This window comes from Haliaeetus leucocephalus, unplaced genomic scaffold (assembly GCF_000737465.1).
Source record: "Haliaeetus leucocephalus isolate CR32 unplaced genomic scaffold, Haliaeetus_leucocephalus-4.0 Scaffold752, whole genome shotgun sequence".
Classification (NCBI taxonomy): Eukaryota; Metazoa; Chordata; class Aves; order Accipitriformes; family Accipitridae; genus Haliaeetus; species Haliaeetus leucocephalus.
Genome location: NW_010973188.1, coordinates 4,339,813 through 4,363,732, shown reverse-complemented (window position 1 = coordinate 4,363,732; position 23,920 = coordinate 4,339,813). Strand labels below are relative to the sequence as shown.

At 38.1% G+C, this 23,920-nt stretch overlaps 1 protein-coding gene across 1 annotated transcript in view; it reads left to right on the top strand.

Moving 5' to 3' along the window:
• The window catches only part of CRIM1 (cysteine rich transmembrane BMP regulator 1 (chordin-like)), a gene marked incomplete at its 5' end in the record, with an annotated part of 202,358 nt that overhangs the window by 164,262 nt on the left and 14,176 nt on the right, over window positions 1-23,920 (top strand). Inside the window, 4 exons of the mRNA XM_010581266.1 lie at window positions 5,702-5,858; window positions 13,814-13,935; window positions 17,876-18,085; window positions 22,931-23,146. Of these exons, the coding sequence (XP_010579568.1) occupies window positions 5,702-5,858; window positions 13,814-13,935; window positions 17,876-18,085; window positions 22,931-23,146 (705 nt within the window). The remainder of the gene's footprint in view (window positions 1-5,701; window positions 5,859-13,813; window positions 13,936-17,875; window positions 18,086-22,930; window positions 23,147-23,920) is intronic.

Sequence of the window (23,920 nt, the reverse complement as noted above, 5' to 3'; positions counted from 1 at the left end):
ATGTGTGACAACCTTCTCAGTAAAGAAATTTTTCCCGATATCCAACCTAAATCCCTCTTGCTGCAACTTGAGGCCATTTCCTCTTGTCCTATCTCCACCCACCTGACAGAAGAGACCAGCACCCACCTCACTACAAGCCCCCTTCAGGTAGTTGTAGAGAGCGATAAGGTCTCCCCTCAGCCTCCTCTTCTCCAGACTAAACAACCCCAGCTCCCTCAGCCGCTCCTCATAAGACTTGTGCTCCAGGCCCCTCACCAACTTGGTTGCTCTTCTCTGGACACGCTCCAGCACCTCAATGTCTTTCCTGTAGTGAGGGGCCCAAAACTGAACACAGTACTCGAGATGTGTTCGGCCTCACCAGTGCCGAGTACAGGGGAACAATCACCTCCCTGCTCCTGCTGGCCACACTATTTCTGATGCAGGCCAGGATGCCGTTGGCCTTCTTGGCCACCTGGGCACACTGCTGGCTCATATTCAGCCGGCTGCCAACCAGCACACCCAGGTCTTTCTCTGCTGGGCAGCTTTCCAGCCACTCTTCCCCAAGCCTGTAGCGCTGCATGGGGTTGCCGTGACCGAAGTGCTGGACCCGGCACTCGGCCTTGTTGAACTTCATACAGCTGGCCTCAGCCCATCGATCCAGCCTGTCCAGATGTCTCTGTAGAGCCTCCCTACCCTCAAGCGGATCGACCCTGCCTCACAGCTTGGTGTCATCTGCAAACTTGCTGAGGGTGCACTCAATCCCCTCATCCAAATCATTGATAAAGATATTAAACAGAACAGGGCCCAAAGCCGAGCCCTGGGGAACACCACTTGTGACCTGCCACCAACCGGCTTTAACCTCATTCACCACAACCCTCTGGGCTCGTCCATCCAGCCAGTTTTTCACCCAGTGAAGAGTACACTTGTCCAAGCCATGAGATACCAGCTTCTCAAGGAGTATGCCATGAGAGACAGTGTCAGAGGCCTTGCTGAAGTCAAGGTAGATAACATCCACAGCCTTTCCCTCACCCACTAGGTGGGTCACCTGGTCATAGGAGGAGGTCAGGTTGGTCAAGTAGGACCTGCCTTTCGTAAACCCATGCTGACTGGGCCTGATCCCCTTCTTACCCTGGACTTGCCATGTGAGTGCTCTCAAGACAAACCGTTCCATAATCTTCCCCAGTACCAAGGTCAGGCTGACAGGCCTGTAGTTCCCCGGATCCTCCCTCCGACCCTTCTCGTAAATGGGTGTCACATTGGCAAGCCTCCAGTCCTCTGGGACCTCCCCTGTTGACCAGGATTGCTGATAGATGATAGAGAGTGGCTTGGCAAGGACCTCTGCCAGTTCCCTCAGTACTCTTGGATGGATCCCATCGGGTCCCATAGATTTGTGAGTGTCCAGATGGCGTAGTAGGTCACTAACTATTTCCTCCTGGATTAAGGGGGGGTATATTCTGCTCTTCATCCTCGCCTTTCAGCTCAGGGGGTGGAGTACCCTGAGGATAACTGGTCTCCCTATTAAAGACTGAGGCAAAGAAGGCATTAAGTACCTCAGCCTTTTCCTCATCTCTGGTAGCAACGTTCCCTTCTGTATCCATTAAAGGATAGATATTCTCCTTGGGATTCTTTTTATTGTTAACATATTTGTAAAAACATTTTTTGTTGTCCCTTACAATAGTGGCCACATTTAGTTCTAGCTGAGCTTTTGCCTTTCTAATTTCCTCTCTGTATGATCTAACAAGATCCCTGTACTCCTCCCAAGTTGCCCGCCCTTTCTGCAGAGATGATAAACTCTCCTTTTTTTCTTGACTCCTAGCAAAAGCTCCGTGTTCAGCCAGGCCAGTCATTTTCCTCGGTGGTTCGACTTGTGGCACATGGGAATAGTCTGGTTCTGAGCCATTAAGATTTCTTTCTTAAAGAATGTCCATCCCTCCTGGACCCCTTTGCCCTTCAGGACCGTCTCCCAAGGGACTCTCTCAACCACGGCCTCGAAGAGGCCAAAGTTTGCCCTCCAGAAGTCCGTAGTGGTGGTTTTGCTAACCCCCTTCCTTGCCTCACCAAGAATTGAGAATTCTATCATTTCACGGTCGCTAAGCCCAAGATGGCCTCCGACCATCACACCTCCCACCAGTCCTTCCCTGTTTGTAAACAGTAGATCTAGCAAGGCTCCTCCCCTGGTTGGCTCACCTACCAGCTGTGTCAGGAAGTTATCTTCCACACGCTCCAGGAACCTCCTAGATTGTTTACTCTCTGCTGTGTCATATTTTCAGCAGACATCTGGAAAGTTGAAGTCCCCCACGAGAACAAGGGCACACAATTCTGAGACTACTGCTAGCCACTTGTAGAACGATTCATCCGTCTGTTCAGCCTGGTTGGGTGGTCTGTAACAGACTCCCAGCACAATATCTGCCTTTTCAGCCTTCCCTCTCATCTTTCCCCATAAGCACTCCACCTTGTCATCACAGTCGTGTAGCTCTGTACAGTCAAAGCACTCCCTAACGTAGAGAGCCACCCCACCACCTCTTCTACCTTGCCTATCCCTTCTGAAGAGCTTGTAGCCATCCATTGCAGCACTCTCAGTCATGGGAGTCGTCCCACCATGTTTCCGTGATGGCAACTAAGTCATATTTATCCTGCTGCACGATGGCTTCTGGCTCCTCCTGTTTTTTGCCCATGCTGTGTGCATTGGCATAGATGCATTTGAGCTGGCCTATCGAATCCACCCCTAACATTGGCATGCTTGGCCACTTAAAGTGAAAATTCTTTTAACGATAGCTCACTATGTAAAGGATTAAGCAAGATAGATACTGCCTTGAGACTGGATCTTCTGGTTAGTATGTCATTTGAGTTTTAAGTGTATTTAAATCATAAGCTACTTGAGATGAGACACTGTCTTCCTGCTTGTATAGCACTGTCCTAGACACCTTGACCCTTTTAATAAAGTATATTAACTTTACCTATAACAAACTTGTTTTGCATCTCCTAAAAGCAGTTTCACTAACTAAATCAAAGCAGAAGAGAAGACTGAAAGCAGAAGAGAAGACTGAAAACAAAAACGTATTTGTCTGTGGGATTCTGAGGAATCGTTATTTTGCCATCTTCTATAACGTCATACTCAAACATGGATGTTGCACTTTGTTAGCTCTCCTTAACACGTAATCTGGAGACAAATAAGATAAGAAATATGCCAACTAAAAAAAAAATGTTCTTGTTGTTTCTATTTTTTTTAGGGTTTTTTTTTTTAATTTTTATTTCCAGCTCTTCCTTTCACTTTTTGAAGATGCCTGTTCATTTCTCCCGTGCCTTTGCATTTGTACCTTCATGTTCCTTGACCTGTCTTCCATGAACCTGATGTTTATGGATAGCCACCTAAACACTTCATCTGTATGACAAAGTATGCTTCAGAAAATGAATGGTTCTGATTGATCCAACCTATGCAATTCTGGGATTATTCACTGATCAGTTCTGAGCATCTGCAGGAGATATCATAATTTACATCATGTCAAAGGTCATAACTGAACTTAATTCTTTTTGGAGCTATTCCAGTGTAGGTGTACTTTTTAGTACCTTCTTTAAAAAGTTCAAGCCTAACTTTAAAAATTATGACCACCTTATAAAGTCATGCATAACAGGAAGTTTAGTTAATTTTATTATCACTATATGCTGGCAAGGAATAATTGTGTACAAACATCCTGGTGTAAAAGCTCATAAATTAAAGACAAATTCTCATTATTTTAACTTCTTTCAAAGGAAGTCTTTTTCTTTGTGTTACACATGTATCACTCTATCAGAGAAGAGTATCAGAGTTTCTTCTGCATTACAATGTTTTCAAATCAGCATTAGTGGCTATGTATTAAAAAGATCTAGTATTCTTGATAGATCAGCCTGAACAATATCCTTCAAAAACTTGTAAGATTTCATGAAGATCTTTGTATATATGTTTCTCTCCGAGTAAAGCAAGAACCTGAGATAACGGTTACCACTCTCTCTGACTGAGAGTAAATGCTTAAATCATGTGGCATTGATACTCTGCTGACAAAGACAACCTCTAGAGGTTGTGAAAGGATCTGGCATTTCTTTTTCCATATTCTGAATGACAAAAAAACTTGCATCCTTTTTGCTTCAGACACCAAATTTGCATAAAAGTAGAGAGGTGGGAGCCATGAACCTGATGGTCTTCATCCTACTTAAACTGAGAACTGCTGTTTGGGATAATAAGGCTCTTGCGTTGCATTGCACTTGTGTGCCCAAATTCCACTGCAGAAGTAGTCAGTGAATTTTCCAGTTTTCTCTGAGGCTTCAGTCTCACTCTGAGCTACTAAGAAACATGCCTTTTTTACAAAAACAGCATTAACCTGGTAGAATAGATAAGGAAACACTTAGGTTAGCCACATCTGATCAAGTCTGTATTTTGCAGTCTTAAATGCAACATTACAAAAACAGAAGAGAAAGCATTTAAGTAAAGCAAAGATTCCTTCTGTGGTCTGCCTTCATTATATTACCATGTTAGTGATGTGAAGATTATCTTTAAATTTCAGACCCACAGAAATAGTGTAAGGAACAGAATAAGTCAATGCACTGATGTCTTCTTTGGAAAAACCCTGTCCCTAAATGTTCATACCCCTAAAGGAAAATGGTCTTCAGACCTTGAATGAGGACCACGTCTGGAGGAGCACTCTTCAGCTGCCTTCTGTATAACCAGCACTTTGTAGTGGTGTGGATTTTTCAATTGGAGACTGGCCATCCTTTAAATATCACTCTGAAAGTCAGCCCTTTGGATATCACCCATCATATTCTTCTGTTGAAGAATCTCTTCTTTTTCTATTTTGATTCCACTTTGGCTATTGTAATAATGGTCTTTTGTCTGTGTTTTGCATCCCTAGTGTAACAAAAATCATAATTTTCTTTTTTCTCTCACCTCTGCAACAAATAAATGAACTTTGTATTCCAAAGTATGTTAAAAATGGTCTTTCTGGCACTTCTTGCAAGAAGAACAAAAAGAAACTGATCATTATCAAAATAGTAAATTCCAGTGAGAGTGAACGTAATGACCATTATTTATGTCTGTACTGGAGAAATTGAGATGCCAGCAATCCAGCATCTCCCTTATGCCGCAAGAGGCTGATAAAACATGGTAGTGGGCTTCAAGAGACAGGTCTTTTAGTCTAGCATCCCTAAGCTTAGATCACATCTTAGGGTATTATAGTTACATTTTTAAAAAGCAAGTCTTAATCACCAAACAGTTGACAGCAAACAGCATAAAGAATAAAAGTTGTTAATATATCCCAGCCTTCCAGTTCTATTTAAAATAAGTAGAGGAGAAACAAAGATGCTTTATATTGAACAGAAACCTATTAAACACATACAATGTGTTGAAAGTATATGTTATTTTAAATGCTTTATAAAAGGCTAGCAGTCACAGATGTTGGACTCCTTTGGCTGTGCATCTGTTCATAAAATAATGTTAGTTCAGGGTACCAGGTAGTACTCCTCAAGTTCTTGATTGGAACTGAAGACATCCTGTAGCGTCTGCTCATATGGTTTGGGTCATGACTGGAGAATTCTGTTGAATATTTTAAAATTAGGACAGTCCAAAGGTAAGGCTTAGCAGTATTTTAAAAGTTATGAAGTAAAAGAGAGCAGAAGGTTTCGTCCGCTAAAGATGCGTTTATCTGGTATAAAGAGTTTTCACATTGTGATAACGAGCATGTGTTGTTCGCAGGGGAGGAGCTGTGCACCGGCCTCATTTCAGGCTGTTCCTTGGACTGTTCCTTCGGCTTCCAGACTGACGTCCACAACTGTGAGATCTGTCAGTGCCGACCGCGGCCCAAGAAGTGCAAACCCATTGTATGTGACAAGTACTGTCCCTTTGGATACTTGTACGTATTCTTATTCTGAAAGCATATTTAATACAAACCCTGTACATATTGAAAATACGCAAAATCCAGGCATACGTACTTGTGTTTACTTTGTGGCAAAGCAGGGGAAAATGTAGAAAAATAGAAATGTCATTACTTGATGTAAGATTAAGGTATTCTTCAAAATGGATTTTGATCAACAGATTAAGAAACAGCAACTAAAAAAACAGTGGCAGATTGTAAAAGCAAAGCAGTCCTTAAATTTTTTTAAGAACATTTGACAAACGATGAAAAAGCTACTTAAAAGTAATGTCTCTTGCATGTAGCTTTTTGAAATTCTGTTTGCATGTTCCGCTGTGATACCCTTTCATTTTATAGCCCGGTTATTTTATTCTAATTATTTTCTAATATTTCAAGGTTTTTTTAATGTTATATGAAACAGACTAGTTTTAGTGAGACATTTCTGATAGTTACTTTACAGGATTCATTAAGAACACTAGCATCTCTTATCTAAGTTTTTGTAAATGTGTTCAAAACCTGTATCATTGCTGGAGTTCTTTCTCAATAAAAGGAAATATTCACAGTATTTAATAATTTGTGAAACAGGTGGTGAAAACTGGGCAGATCTTTTGTCACGTAGAAATTCTTAGTAATAAGTCTGGCGGCTTCTATATATATTTTACCAATACATTTTATTTTTTATGGGTCCATTCCACGTTACTGCCTGCTTTTCATAACAGTTTAATTCCTACCTCATGACAGCTGATCTTCAGAAAATGTTCAGATGTAATTTGTTTTCTTAGGATTTGTAATGAAGTTTACTAATGTGGTAACTCTTAGTGTTTGACACTAACACTCCTTTAATTTCTGGTTCATTTCAGAATTCTGTTTGACATTGGTTCATAAATGCTGTGGGTTTTTATAACACTAATCTATACTGTAGTGTGTCCTCTTAGTACGCAGTTTTAATAAAGTTTGGAGGAATCAAAATATGGTAGAACCTGAATGACCAAAGAGGTACCAGAGATTTTAGAAAAATAGAAATCAAGCTGTGACATAGTGGCATTCTCACAGATTTAATCAGCTCTGCTCATAGATGGTGCCAGTGAACAATTTATAGTCTCTTTGGTTGTGCTGCCAAAGGAAAAAAAAAAAAAGAGACAATACCAGCCTTACACTTTTCTTTAATCTTCATGCTATTCTTAGCCACAGAGTGGTGTTCCGCTTAAGTGAATGTGCTGGTTGACCTCCCTTTTATTGCCCATGCAGCTCTTGCATTGTGTGTGGTGCTAAACAGGAGATAGCATTACATCAAACAAAAAGCAAATATGCTGCAATACACAGACACAAAAAAAAGAAGAAGAATGTTTGAAGAATATGTTTGCCTTGAAAACACTGAGTCACTTTTTTTCTGCGTTAGAAAGGGTGCTTGACTTGTATCCTTGATGCATCCCTAGTGCAATTTGAAAATACCTACATAATAGCAGTCCAGCAAAACAAAGTAAAGTAATACTATTTAATATAATCCCATATCTGTTACTTGAGATGCAGAATTAGGCTTGCCTCTGGTTAAATAATAGAAGTTTTTGCAGGAAATGGCACTCATAAGAGCGATAGGATTGATGTAAGACAAAATGATGGAAAGACAACAAAGATTAAATCAAACTTCACTTCTGTCCCCAAAACTCAAAGTTTAGTAGATGAGAGAGGAGAAGTAAGAATTCTAAATTAAAAGGTTAGTAAAATTATCTTCAGGCATGTTAACTTCAAGAGTAGCTGAGAATTATTTTCAGTTTTGCAAGTGAGAGAAGGTAGAGCAGGAGGGAAGTTACAGAAAAGGGATGTCAGTTTTGTTGTCCCCAGAACTTTTGCCCAGTGGCTTCAAAGGCAAGGATGACTGAAGATGGGTAGCAGAACAAAAGAAACGTGAAAGACTGAGCAGAAATAATGACTGGTTAGATGTCTTGGTTTTTCAGATAGGATAAAGCTGTTTACGTTAAGGACCAAAGGAGTGAAGTCAATTAAAACAAGTACAAAGCATGCAGAATTGTTTAGAAAGTATACGGTGAGAGTGAAGTTTGAGCCATGCCATTGAGCAGGCACAAAATCCAAAACAAAGTCTCTTAAAGCTGGGAGCCAAAGAGGCAAATGGTGTTGGAGTATCTGAAACTGTGAGAATTCCATGATGGAATCAGCGGGAAGGGTAGCTGGGATGAGACAACAGCAATAAAAGAATACAACTTATAACTGTATTCAAGCATTTACTGGAAATTGCCATATAGTCCTCATATGGTGTAACCATTTCTCAAGGGGCACTGAAATCATTTGCACTAGCTTAAATTTGATTTTGAACTTTGGCACAGAATAGAGAAAAATTCTGAATAATGACCATCAGAATATATTTCATTGCTATTTCCAACAAAGATGGAAGCCATCTTTTTTGTTCATGATGCATAACGCATCTTCAGTAGCAAGTACAGGATGTGAGTTTGGCAGTCTCCAGACTGTATATCTGAATATTTCTTTTTATTTCTGTTTTGTATGCATGTGTTTGCATAATAGCAGAGACAGTTGGTATGAACTACAAAATTTTGTATTGTTTACTCAGTGTTACTGAGTATCGTTCTGCTTGGAACAGGAAAAGCTTTTTTTAATTTAATCAATTAACAAGTGCATAAACAAATTATTTTCAAGGCCATTTGCTTTAGCCTATTCAAAAGTTATAATATGAGAAAAGCATTAATTAAGGTCTATTTAATGTCTTTTGTCATTGCCTTTTTGGACTTGCATGGAAATAGCCTGAACATGTTCATGAACCAAGGTCTAGGTGTTTACTTCCATTCCAGCTGCGGTATCTAGGGCAGTCAAGTTTGTTTCTCCTTTTAGTTTCTTTCAGTTTACTACTACTGGTTTTCTTTACTGGCAGTCCCAATGTAGATGTCACCCTAAAGTGTTAAAAATTATTTTCTACTGCTGATAAAGATTGTTCTGAGCTATACTTACCAAAGTCATTTACTATTAATGTGTTTTGTTTGTGTAAATGTGTTAAGGTTACCACTACATTCTTTTAGTTTATTGTACAATACCTTTCCAAACAACATGGATTTAGGAAGAAACACTCTCTTTCACATAATAAGCAGGTTTATCTCGTTTGGTTATATTAAACTGTAATTTTTGTTTAGAGGAAAGTGAACAATATTATTAAAACTTTAAATGGAACATAGTAGAGACCTTAACCTGTGGTGAACTGAGTAATTTTTACCTTCAAAATTCTGAATCTTCAGGAAGAAGCAAATATTCTTTTAAGATAAGACAGTAAATTTACATTCCTGGGCCTGTGCTCCCAGTGTGTGTGACTGGCAGTAATGTTCTTGATTTGAGTCTATTTCATTAGTCACCAGACAGTGTATAACTGCTAAAAATAATAGTATTTTCTTTGTTCCTGTTTTCTTCCTTAGCTTTCAGTAAAGATGCACCCCTTACTTCTGCTTACATACATTTTTACTCTGCAACTTCTGATTTTTACTTTCTTTTCTTAAGCAAAGGTTTCTCTTTACTGTTGTCTTCTGTGCTACTTCTTAGTATTGTTAGTTTTGCAATGAAGTTGGCTGTTCCATGTTAACTGAATTAATTAATGAATTAATGAACTTTGATTAATTCAGAAAGTTGTTTCTTGGTTTGAGAGGTCTGACTTTCATGGTCTCTCATGAATGGTGACAACTGGTTTTCTAAAGAAAGGTTTAAACAAAGATGAGGAAGATCCTTATGTATAATTGGAAGATGACCTTCAGATTGCAGTGAATTTGACCTGTGATATTAAGGGTTACACTATGACACACCAGTATAAATCATCAAGAATACCTTTTTGGACAACAACTGAAAATCTGAAATAATTCTGTTGGTCTTCTCTTGTTGCACTTTAGGTGAGATGTGCCTGCATTATTTTGAAAGGCCTTAAAGGAGAAATCTCTAAAAATGAGAAGGATAAGAACCCAAGAATGGAGCATAATATACTTTGTACCTTATTAAACTGATTTTCTGTGTTTGAGTGCAATCCTCTCAACCTATAGGTCCCTTAGTTTGTGTGATCTGTGGTATTATCCTGCTGATACCTGTGCCTAAGCACTTAAGGTGATTGTTGTGGTATGTGTCAGTAGTAATCTAGGTGATTGTATGGGGAAATTTAAAGGTGTCCGTGCCATCTTCTTCAGTGTGGACGTACCTGAAGCTTGCAGTAGTGCTGTCTGTCTACCCAGAAATGGTTCAGTCTTCTGAATGAAAATCAAAGAGGACTGAAGAGAAAAAAGATAGATGGCCTAGCTTTATATAAAGAAATCGATCAAATCATTCATTTTGCTGAAATGATTTCCTGTAATAAAGAACTGATGTCTCGATTTCTGAGAAGGGTGGGAAAAGGCCTTATAAGTATTGTCCATGAGCTGCAAAAGCACTCTTAAATACAGAGATGCTTAGTCCTAGGCGCAGGTACTTTTCAGTGTCGATCATGTGTCAAGGGTAATCTGTTAAAGGATACAAATTTCAGGCACAAATCCCAGTGATTTTCTAAACTTGTGGAGGAAGCAGACAGTGTCTAAGAAATTGTGTGATACTGTCGTATCTGGAGCACAAGTCTTATGAGGAGCGGCTGAGGGAGCTGGGGCTGCTTAGTCTGGAGAAGAGGAGGCTGAGGGGAGACCTTATCGCTCTCTACAACTACCTGAAAGGGGGTTGTAGTGAGGTGGGTGCTGGTCTCTTCTGTCAGGTGGGTGGAGATAGGACAAGAGGAAATGGCCTCAGGTTTGCAGCAAGGGAGATTTAGGTTGGATATCAGGAAAAATTTCTTTACTGAGAGGGTTGTCAGACATTGGACAAGCTGCCCAGGGAAGTGGTTGAGTCACCATCCCTGGAGGTATTCAAAAAGCATGTAGAAGGGGTACTTCAGGACATGGTTTAGTGGGCATGGACGATGGTTGGACTCGATGATCTTGAAGGTCTTTTCCAACCTAAATGATTCTATGATTCTATATAAGAGTAGGAAAAATTTAGAAAAATATTAAGGTTTATGATGTTGAAGAAGAAAATAGTAAGACAGACTTTATTTCCTAGATTTACTAGGCTTACTTTGTATACCTGAGGAAGACTAAAATTACAAAGTAATATGCTTCGAAATGGAAACTCAGCTCTTCAGAAATGGAAAGTATCTGGAATTTAGTGAAAAGGAAGAATGGTAAACAGCTTAAAGTTAAAAAGCATAAATACTGAATCTTGCAATACGCAACTATTCATTTGAAGTCCTAGACATGATAAAATGACACCTTGATCGTACATTGACTCACAGAGTATCAGATCTCTGGACCGTTTAATGACTTGCCCAGGCATTCCCCAGTCCAAGGCATGCTGTCTGCCCCATCCTACCATATCCCATTCAGAGGAGTTGTGGGAGGTTGGTGAAAACATCACAGAGGTCAGGACTGCTCCATGGGCTAGCGCTGAACCACATGGCTTGTCTTCAAATTGAAAACATTATTAAAAAGATAATGTTCAGCCTCTCACAGAATTGCACTGCTTGTTGTAAAAAGTAGTAGTTTTTAGCCTGTATGTAGTATATTGACCTACAGAGGAAAATTACAACTTTATGTGTTTTCTGTACTTGGATAATTTGAAACACATTTCTCTCTCTCTCTGTTTTTTAAACTAAAGTGTGCATAAAAGAGTTTTATTAGAAAATCTATGTGAACTAGGTAGCAAAAGCATTTTAGAAATTATAGCAAATATTAATGGGCATAGTATGGTAGCTGGGAGTAAGATAAAGATGTTTTAAAAACAAGTTCATTTCAAGCTGATGTTAGTGTTCTAGGAACCCTGTTTTGGGGATGATCTTTCCCTTGCATTTTTGTACACCTGAAAAAATCTGAACTTTAAACTTCTTTAAGCTAATTGGAAAATAAGTTTCAGTTTAAATTCTGGCTTTAAATGTACAATGTAATTTAATTATGCACAACATTTGGCTGGTATTTTTAAATGATGAGTGTTTAATAAGTCTTAAGATGATTGTAATTTAAAACAAACAACAAAAACCACCACAACAAACACACATTGGAAATAAGCACCTTAATCTTATCACTGTCTACAAAATATATGAATAATTGCACTGAATAAAATGAATAACATTTAAAAATAACTATGTATGTAACAGCTTGTAGTATAAAGGGCTAAAATTGTGGTAAGAACTACTTTAAGATTATTTCACTTCAAGTCTTACTTTGGTGCTAAAATTACTTATATTTGCAGCTGTATAGTACATTTGTTTGGTTCTTTACTGCTACCGTGCCAATTTCTTTTCTAAAATAGCAAGCCTTGTGTGACTTACAAGCCTGTTATGACCATCAAAAGCATGGGATGTAACAGAATACAAATCTGTATTTTAATGTAAAACTTTGGTCACAAATAGGAGACTAAAGAAGCAAATATATATACATAAAAAAAAGTATTTTAGAGAATGAAAAGTTAAGGAGTAATCGTCATGTCTGAGATTTTTTTTTTTAAAGACTGTCAAAGGTTAGTAACTGGAAAATCTAAGTTCATGCATCTTTAAAGAAACCAAAACCTTTTCACAATTCTCTGAGGAAAAACCTGCTCAATAGAGTTCACTGTTTGAAAGCTCTACACATTAATGGAAAGAAGCATTTATTTTGATATTAAAAGGGCTGTGGTTACAAAGATTAAGGAGGAAAAAATAGATGGATAGGAGGACAGAAAGTCTTTCGTTCTTCCATCCTACTATGTGACGATTTGTTTTCCTTAGCTTTTTAACTAAAAATTAAATAAAGTTTTCCAGAGCTTTCAGTGAGGCTTTCTGGAGATTTAAATAATTTATTTCTTCTCGATCCCTCTAGATGTTCTTCTTTAACTTCCCATGTCTTGTCTTTGTTTTGGGGGAAACTGGTGTGCATTTAATGGTGTAGTATTCAGTGAGGGATCTGATCTGTCAGTTTCCCAATAAATGTTTTTCCCAGTTTTAGTGAGTTACCTTGTTGGAGCGATATGTTTAACAGCAGACTCATGAAAATCATTTATTGGGGGGGGGGGGGGCCCCCCTTTTTTTTTAACTTTTTCCCTACACTTTTTTTTTTTCCCCCTCCATCTTGGGAAGGCACAGAAAATTACTCTCTCTGTATATTAAGGGAAATAGTATGCTTGTGCCTAAAGTTTGAATGGTATTATCTGTCTTCCTGAAAAAAACAAGCAAATATTCAGTATAGGATTCTCAGAAGCAGCATGTTTATGGCACTGTGAAGAGGTTAACTGTCAAGTGGTGCTCTAGACTCCTGCCTAGCTTCACCTGGAAGCTTTGGAAGCATTTGTGTTCTTGATTCTCTGTACTCTGCTGAAAAGTTCTCTGGTTTTCTCTGTTTCAAAATACGTTACTGTGTGTCTGCTACTTTTTACATGGGTTATTGGCATTCCACATGCTAGTTTTCAAGTAAGCTTTGTGTCTCATTCATGTTTTCAGAAATCTCGCTGTAGTTCTAATATGCAAGGGAGGAAATCTGCTGTACTTTACCTATTGTTGGAGGAAGAAAGTTAGCAGCAATTTGTGTTATAAAAGTATAGTAATTATAACAGATTCCTACCTACCCCTCCAACTTCTTCACAGCTGTAGAATTTTTTCTTTCTACTTTTTCACTTGAAAAATAATTGATCATCGATAGTAGTACCAAGCACATATGTCTGTATTATTTGCTATAGCTTGAAAGTACCAAATGCAGAGATTTTGCCAGTCACATGGAGGGAGCACGTGCCAGGGATGGAGACCTGTACACCACATAGACCCACTGAACCTAAGGGTGACAGTTGCAATAATTTTCTTTACTTGATCAGTCACTTCTTGAGGGGATGGTTTTGCTTTAAAGATCATGACATGTAGGTATTTAAAGTGACCTGCTGACCTTTCACAAATTATTTTGGTCATCTAGGAGGAACAAGCATGGGTGTGAAATCTGTCGGTGTAAGAAATGCCCAGACCTGCCCTGTGGTAAAATCTGTCCGATGGGCTTCCAGCAGAACAGTCACGGCTGTGTTATCTGCAAGTGCAGAGGTATGTGCGAGTTCACCTCCAATTACAGTTTGTTTTCAAAGCAGCTGGAAGCTAGAGCAAAAGAAAAGGAATACTGCACAGAATATGTAAGAATTGAAATACGGGAACTAGTGGGAGATTTGCTTCAATTTTGCTCAAAGGAGTGATTTGTTTTGCAGGTATTTGTTATTATCTGTGTTTATCTTGGCTTCAACAGAAAGCCTCTGCTCCACTTTCATCTCCCATTACAAAGTCAGAGAAATCAGTTTGTTATCACCAATAAAAATTAGATCCATGTGTTAATAAGTAACTACTAGAAAGAAGCTGGTGAGGGGGGGTGGGGGGTGGTCAGTAGCAGTGTTCATCTTAGCTTCTTCATCATCTTTACAAACTCAAGCTTTGGATTTGATAGATGCCCTGTACACCACCTAAAATTAGAGTGCTGTTTCTTGGACACTTTTCAGGTGGTCTCGAGGAACAATGAGTAGAGAGAACACTCACCCAGGAGAAAGGGCTGGGTATTCTTAAGCTTAATTTCACATGTGCCACATCCCAAACTTGTAACCACCAAGTTCGAGGGGGAGATTGAGATTAAGATGTTCATTAGCTGTTTGCTTTAGTTTTGTGCTGCTTTTAACATGTCTCATTTTTAAGATATTTTCAGTTTGTGTTTTGTATTACTCTGGGTATCAGACTTCCTTCATTGCTCATATCCATGTATTGCATTTAATAACTTTCCATTTGTGCTCAGGGTCTCTCTGATCCTAACTGCTCTTTCATGCTTATCTTCTTTGATTCTTACTTGCATGTTTTGATTTCTAGCTATAGGCAAGTAAGTTTGAGTATTTTCCCTTTGCTTTGTATAATGACTGCATTCTTAACTTTTTTTTAGCAGCTATTTCTTTTGCAGTTTAAAAAATGATAAAATATAATAAGACAAGTTATGGGAACATGGGACTAAAAGAAAGTGTATGAGTTCCTGAAGTCGCTTTCCTGTAAACATGCAATTATATAAATAGACAGATCCAACATTATATTTTCCCCACGTGACATCATATACTGCAGATAATTATAACAAAACTTTAAGACTTCTAGCAAAAAAAAAATTGAAATGTTATAAATGTACCTTGCAGATATGAGTAGAGAGAGATTTCACTGACATAATCTGCAATATATGACTTTTACTAGAAATAAAAAACCTAAAAATTAAATTAAAAGGCTAACTGCCCAATAGAATCCCATTGAGACAATCCTCATCACTTATCTTGTCATGTGTCTTCATGTTCACAGTCAACACTCTTTTCCTGATTGTCATGATGCAATGATGGAATATAGAATATACACAAGGTGTTCTCTTAGGTGCGCCATAATTGCATCCCAGACTATAAACAGATGCAACTCTTTGGTTACTAATCATGTGTATGCACACTTTTAAGTGCTTTCCTTAACAAGGATGGATTTTAAAACATGCACAAATATTTAGTGAAAATAACTTGATCCCTCTCCAAGTAGTATTTATTGTTACCATAATCATAAAGATACCAAGCCATGAGTGTATCACTTCAACGTCACTTCATTAGCAAATTGTCCAAGAATAATTAGAGCAATCACCAGTATGTTCTGGGGGAGCTGTGCATCCTTGTTAAAATTTTGACCCAAGATCCCTAAGTAAGGGGAAGGGATGGATAAATCCCCTGCTTGTGAATTAGCTCCACTTTCTATATTGCTTCTGCCAGAAATAGCTTATGCTAGGATTTCCTCTGGAAAACTGAGAGTCCATCCCTCACATAAAATAGAGTGTGTCTGGATAATCCTTGACAGATGTTTGTGTAAGATTTAGTTTATTAAGAAACTCCACTCTCAAAAGACAAAAAAAAATGAACTCTCTAAAATAAGTTTTCCTGTGGTTACCAATATGTGACATTTTAGAATAAATTTTGTAATATTTGTCGCCCTTTCTACAAATTGAACCAGTTACTTCTCATCATAAGCTCAGCAGACGTATGGAACAGCTAAGCACCATTCCCCTTAGAATTCTTGCAGTATTTAAGGGGTTGCAACTGGAGCCCCCTAAATGTTTTGGGGGTTGGGGTTTTTTTCCTAAGTCAAATAAACCCAGTTATTTTGGTCTCTCACTACAGTTAAAAAACTGGATATTGACCTTTAGCAGTAGCAAGAACTTCAAACTAGTAGAGATAGTAGTACTGCACTTAAATTTACAATGCTCCTGTACTTGTATCTTAGATTTAATTTGCCTTCTCTGGAGTGGTATCACATTACTGACTCGTTTTCACTTGTGAGCTACTACAGTCCCAGATCATTTCAGACATAACTCTAGTTATCCTGTTATTCCTGTTTTGTATTTGGGCATTTGTTTCTTCTTTAAATATTATCTTTTGTACTAATTTTAATTAAAAACTGAAAAGTGAAAATAATCTCAGTTTGTGAAGTTAATTTTGAATAGTTGCTTATATGCTTGGTTTGTTTCTCCAGACTTTGGAGTATACTTTAGAATATTTCAGGAAAAAAAAAGTTTGATTACATCAGATCCTTTATTTATTAAGGAAGGGGAAGGGAATTACCATTTAAGACTTTTATGTGTCATTAATAATTTTAACGTATTCCAGTGATACTAATTCAAATAGGAATTAATATATAATCTGATACTGAAGTACAAAAGTGTAGTAACTGAATAAACTTTTTTCATAGTATTTCTGTTCGTGCAATAGGATGAAGTCTGTTTTAAGAAGTATTATATCTTTATGCCATGGCTTTTCTTTACTTCACAAAATGGTATACTAATGTAATTTCTCTGTATTGGGTTCTTATTCTGATAACATGCATAAAACTAACTTTGTACCATCTGCTTGTGGTTCTTAGACCGCCTTTGATAGATCTGCCACAGCTGAAGAAGTGCTGACCTACATGTTAGTAAAAAAAAAAAAACAAAACAAAACCTTACTAAAATTACATATAAACATTACTACTTTTCATACTGCATCCTTTTTTAAACAGAAAATGAAATAAGCAACTAAATACAAATAACGTTATATATATGTGTCAGCAGAAAATGGTTGACATACCACTGAAAACAAGTCAGTTCACTGACAAACTGATCCTGAGTCCTTCATCATCATCATCATGTGGGTGAGGGAGTGTTGGGCTCTAAATTCACTCTGCTGATTAACAAAGAATAGATTGAGGCTGAATCCTGCAGCACTTAAGTACCCCTTAAGGTACAAATGAGACTTTATCCTTCCTAGACCAACTGCTTGGGTGTTCTGGCTGAGTGCAAGTAATGCAGCAGTCCAAGCTACTGTTTTCTCATCTCAGTAAAAGCTAGGAATGAGCGATAAAATTGTCAGAGCAGTTATCTTCCAAACATCTCATTTATCATAGTAATGTAACCAAATAATTTCTCATAGGTGTTTTATGAAATGTTTCCAGTATCTAGCATGACCCTGTTAGAACTTGCTTGTAATTTTTTGTCATTCATGATATAAGACCATCCTTAGCTCTTGTAAATGCTTTTATATTCTAGTTAATGCTTTTATATTCTAGATAACATTATAGATAATCTTAATGAACTGCAATATTTAAATATTTCATTTTAAATATGCTTCATGCTTTCTGCTATTTCCCTCCATTGCGTTTCTCTTTTTTCTTATATTATTTAGCCAGTACTGCATTTCTGTATGATTAAAATCAGCATAGGTGTAACAGAAAGAAGTGATTGTATTTTCTAAGGAAATACATTCTACTACATCCTACCATCCCCTTCAGTATAACTTGTTTCATGTGTGTTGTTACTTTATTTTTAAGTGTAAATGATAGAATTATTGTTCACTTGGTCTTTTATGTGCTTCAAAAATGAATGCAATCCAGGCATAAAGTTGGTGTGCTTTCTTCCTAAGCAACGCATGCTTATCAGGACACTTCATTTTCTTTTGATTTTGTGCAGAGGCAACGGCTTCTCTTATGCCTCCTGTTAAAACAGGCTCTTGCCTGTCAATGGATGGGCGCAGACATGAGAATGAGGAGGGCTGGCACGATGGCTGCAGGGAATGTTACTGTCACAATGGACGGGAAATGTGTGCCTTGATCACCTGCCCTGTTCCTAATTGCGGCAACCCCACCATACATCCAGGGCAGTGTTGTCCATCATGTCCAGGTAACATGCCTTCTTCTATATGCTTTGTAATAGGATTTCATTTCACTTGTGTTCTGTTTCCTAATACATGAAAATAATCTCATGCGTCATTCAGTAATAGGTATATATGAAGGTTTCTATGCCCAAATATAACATGATGAGTGGTTTTCATTAAGATCTCAGATGTGAAAAGTGGGAACTTACATATTTAAAGCATATGCATGCTGTGGGTCCTAACATGGTAATCTTTGACCCATTGAAATCTTTAAACTAGAAAAATTTTATAGTCTATATCAGCTATAATAACGAATTCATACTCATTTACAATTTTGTTACCCATAATAGCAAATAAGTCATTACATTTTCTCTTTTTTAATTTGAAGTGGAGTTTTATTAAAAGTCATCTCCTGATTCTGTGTTTCACAACCCCTCAAAGGAGCATACATTTAAACAGATGTCTTAAGTAATTGAACTTTACGATTCTGTGTTTTGAGGAAAGGCTTCTGTGCCACCAGCAGTAGAAGATTATTTTAACACTTTTAGTGAGAAGGCCAAGTACAATTAATGCTGCATTCCAGTACAATTTTAATAGTAAGTGTTAATATGAAAAGCATCTATGAAAGATGTTAGAGTGTGGTTAGAGTATAAGATTAATGCCCTCTGTCTTCAGAATGATTCCTACATTTTATGTGCTAAATAGATTAATTTGTAATACAGTGATATTGTCTATGACTATTGGAAGTCACGTTACAAGTAGGAAAAACGAGGCTCATGATACTACTATAAATAGCAAAATGGTAAGACAGCACTGGCAGGATATAAGCAGTTACAACCTGTTTCAAATTCTTCATAAAGAACAGGAAATCCTAGGGGCAAAATAAGCAGCCAGACGCTCTTTCTAAAAGTGACAGAGTGTATCCTCCCTAGGACCTAAGATAACCGATCTCTTTAGATTGCTTAGACAAAGGATGATCTCCAAGCCCGTTCACACCTTGTGGTAGCTGGAAAAACGTAGTCTCCAAAAAGATGGGAGAGTCCAAAAGGTGTGTCTCCCTTTCAGCCTTTCTTAGTCTCCACCATGCTCCTCCCCTTAGTGTCAAGACTGGCCACTGTGGTTCCTGTGGTTCCATGGCCAGCCATGGTGTTGCTTTTGGCACTGGCTTTCATGGAGCCAGAGCTGTTTTCAATACTAAATAATTTAGCAGTGGTTACTGAGGCCGAGCTCTTAGTGCTTAGCATCTTAGTAATTACAACCATTAATGACATTTTTAGCTGAGATGAAAACACTAAGGAGGATACTCCCACCAGTTATGCACACTAGGGGAACCATCCTTCATTCATCCTTCTCTTCCATTATCGAGTACCTGGCTAGTCTGATGGGGAATTTAGAAATCATAAGATTTTTAAAGGAAGCCTTAGTGTTTTATCAGCTTGGAGCACGTTTTTTTGCCATAGCAGTATGCAGTGTTGGTCCATATGCATCCCATCAGGTATTGTCATTCTTTCCTCCAGCTCCCCATGCACACACACATCCACAGCCTGTCTTAAATAGTACACTTCTCTCCACATGAAACCTCAGTGTGGCAAAAGAAAAAAAAAGAAGAAGAAAACAACAACAACAAAAAGATTCAGTTGTGAATATTGTTCCAGAAGGAGCAGCCAAACAGCAAATAATAAATACAGAATATCATATTCCTAAAGTCATATCACTGGACAGGGATGTTATTTTCCACTCGCACTAGCTGGAATTCAGGGCTGCACAGAACTGGTGGAGTACCTGCAGCAGTCACTCACCTTTTCACAATTATTTGTGTACTGTTGTAGGGGATGGTATACTTTGTATGAATGGGGACAGGTTGGCATGTCAGTCTTGCATTAAATAAACATTCAAGATTCAAAATTTAAAATGTAGGATGGTAGTTCCAGTTTCAGCAATTCTGGTATTAGGTCCCCAAGACTGATTCCTGATTTCACTCTACTATCAGCATACTTGTGCGTATTGATCTACCTAACACATACAGAACACCTCAGAGCGTTCAAGTAAGAGTAATGTTAATTTTGGTGTTTCAGCAGCACCAGTGACTAGTTGCTCTGTTTACAGAGAATAAGTTTGGGTAAATCCATTCATAAGTCTAATGTTCAGTTCATAGAAAAAAGATCAGTATGAGATCAGCAGTATCTATCTTCTCACACTGTACATTTCTTGTGGATGAGATCGGCGTTTGATTCTAAGCACCAGCGATGTTGGTCTCTTGTATAAAAGAGCAGTTACCCAGTAGTGTCCATTCCTTTGAGATACAATGTCTGCGTAGGTTTCTCTGACATCTTTCCTGCTTTCGGGGTACTAGTCACCTAGCTTCTGTGTTAGCGAAGTCATACTTGATATAAACTCTTACAATGCTAGGGCAGATGCATCACTTTTTTTTTTTTTTAAAGTGATTGCATACATAGGTATCTGAATTAATGTGGCCAAATTAGTCCCAGTCCCCCACTGAGGTTTTATATTTGTTAGAAATGTACTTCTGATTTTATTTTGCAATGTATTGATTCCCCACTGATGTTAAAAAAAAAAATCATAGCTTTCAGTAAATAGGAATTAACTTTGGAATTGTGAGACTGTAAGCACATCACTCAAATGTGTCTGGCATAAGGATATTGAAACAATTAGCAATCCTGATGTACTGAGTTTTGAATTGCACTGTTAACCTGTCAACAGGGAAGTGGCAGCTCTCAGAGGTCATTTTTCAGATTGAGGAAAAAAAAGTGGTTACGTTCAATTCCATATTTGGTTAGTTTTCAACAAAGCAAGATATACCTTGACTGCTACAACATTAATTATAACTGTGATTCTATATATTAAGAGGTTTAAGTGGATTGTCGCAATGCTTGTGAAAAGCTCCATGTTTTCCTGTAAGATTTAGAAGGTCATTAACTGCTAGTGTTTTGCAGAACCATGCTATCCAGAAAGTCTGTATTTGTTTGGCTAGTTGCTCCTTCAGGAATATAGTAGTTGTACGTTTGTAGCAATTCAGTTGCAGTGCTGTATCAATATCAGTGCTGCTAAGGGAGCAGTAAGCAGTACCATATGTACAGCAGTACTATCTGGTTATGCTTTTCAGTTTATGAGCAGTATATGAGCTGTAGTAAAACAGGCCTGTGACTTTGCAGGGAACTAAATGCAAAGGAGATGACTCAGAAAATTTCCAGAAAATAATTAGTATTGCTTTACTGTAGCGGATTAGGAAGCCATTGCATAAAATGTAATACATTGTTCCAGCTGAAATAAAAAACAAACAGTGACAAGGCAGCAGACCAGCTATCTCACTTCAGGTAAATGCTACTGAATCACATATGGTTCATAAATGTGAGCAATAGGAAAAGAATAGCATAAGCGAATCAGTGAAAGATAAAATAATTCCATGAAAGAAGAAATGCACGAGTACTTTGTGAATAGAGTAAGATAGGCCAGACTCAGGTTCCTTGAGTTCTACTGATATTTTCCAGAAGTGAAAACAAATAATTGAGTGGTGTGTCTTTGCCACGGTTTATCCCCAGCTGGCAGCTAAGCATCACACAGCTGCTCGCTTACTCCTCCCCACCCAGTGGGATGGGGGAGAGAATCAAGAAAAAAAGTAAAATCATGGGATGAGATAAGAACAGTTTAATAAAACAGAAAAGAAGAAAATAATAGATAATAATAACAATAATAAAATTACAATATTAATAATAAAAGGATTAGAATATACAAAACAAGTGATGCACAGTGCAATTGCTCACCACTTGCCAACTCATGCCCAGTTAGTTCCCAAGCAGCGATCCGCCCCCTCCAGCCAACTCCCCCCCAGTTTATATACTGGGCCACAGTCAGAGCTGCAGAGTATGCAGTTTGTGGCATAAACTTTTCTTGATGGTTAACTGCTTAAATGCTTTCAAAGTGCAGGACAGGTTTCTTTTTTCTTTTAAAACACCAAGACATAAAGAAAGTTCCCCCATTTTTTTAATGCCCTAGTGGCTGGAGGACACTCATGCTGAACAAGGGAAACAGTTTCAGCTCCTTTCTTAACTTGAAGGAGATCAAACCCATTCTCTAAACTGCCTGGGTTAGAGGCCGTGTGAGTCTTTTAGACAGGGCTGTAGAGGTAATGTAATTAATTGTGTGAAAAGGAATTAAAGTTCATTTGGTGAGATACAGTCATTGGAAATATTGAGTATACACACTCTGGCATCTCCTTGGGTGCAGTCATTACTTCAAAGACTGCAGATTATGTATTTATTTATTTATTTATTTAATGGAACAAAGTGATGAAGCACTTCCACCAGTGTTAAGTGCTTGTATGTTTTTAGGGGTTTGGGTGGGGGATTCTGTGTTTTTCTTTGCCGTTTTGTTTGTTTGTTTTTTCCAAACTGGCACCTGATAGTACAGACACATAAACTCAGGAAACTCAAAGGCAGACAGTTGAATCTGGACTTTCTAAATCCGAGACAAGAAGCATACTTATCCATCCTTTCAAGAATTGCACTGATGCTAATATTTAGCAGTTAAGAAACTGATCGGTATAATTTTTCAGAAAATGACAGTTGTCTCTTGGAATTCCTACATCACGGATTGGTTTGATTTTTTTCTGAAATGCCAAGAATGTTTGACGTTATCTGATTTATATTAACTAGCATTTATTCAGACTGATTCTGAAATTGTTTCTTGTTTATATTTTTCCCATTTTCCATGAGATGCAGGTGACAAAATCAATATCTGGTTTTGTTATTCCTAATATTTTCAATAATAACAGAAATTATTAATCTTGCGTACATTTGTTAATCATTAGAGTAACAGTTGATTTTGCCTGTCTTCCACTTCTGTTTTTCCAGATGAAATAATTGTGCAGAAGCCAGAGCTCACCAGTCCATCAATCTGTCATGCTCCTGGTGGGGAATACTTTGTAGAAGGAGAGACATGGAATATTGATTCTTGCACGCAATGTACATGCCACAGTGGACGTGTCCTGTGTGAGACTGAAGTCTGTCCACCGCTGCTTTGTCAAAACCCCACCCGCACACAGGACTCCTGCTGTCCACAGTGCCCAGGTATATATTGACAACCACCTTTCATCAGAGTCCTTTCTTGATCTGAAAACATATGATGTGAATATTGAATGTTTCGGTATGTACACAGTTGGTTGTTGTGGTGCCTTCGTTTAGCAGTTTGGAGTGAGAGCCTGCAGTCCTCTATTTCAACTGCAAAACTTGACTGTGTGCAAGAAATATCTTATATGGAAAGGGGAGTTGTGGCCCTGAAGTTTGAACATCTTTGAAGGCAACCTAATAATGTAAGGGTTGCATGAGAACCAGAATCCTTACTTGGAAGGTTTATGAAATATGCACTGGCTTGTTTATGGAAACATGCAGAATTAGAGAAGCTTCGAAAGTAGTCAGTGCTAGGCAGATACAGGCTTGTTTGTTTTCCTTTCTACATGCCTTGGTTTCTATGAACCTTCTTTTTACTGTATTGTCTATTTGGTATTTGGTCTCAAAAATACTTCTGTTTGCTTTTACTTTCACCTGGTATGATTTGAGAGTGACTTGAAGGCAAGTGAGTAATATCAAAGCATTCCAGCCCAGCAGGTGTGCCAGATTCCTCTTAGACTGCCTCACAGTGTCAGGAAGGTAACAGGATTTGCTTTCCCCCAAGGAAAGAGATGCAATTATAAATGAACATGAATTCCTATTTTACATAGCAAATGGGGGAGTTTATTGCAGTGGAAATTTAGTCCAAACCTGTGAATTGTATGTAAACTCACTGTGAAAATATTTGTCTTCATTAAAAATTACTTCGGGGGGGGGGGGGGGGGTGGGGGTTTT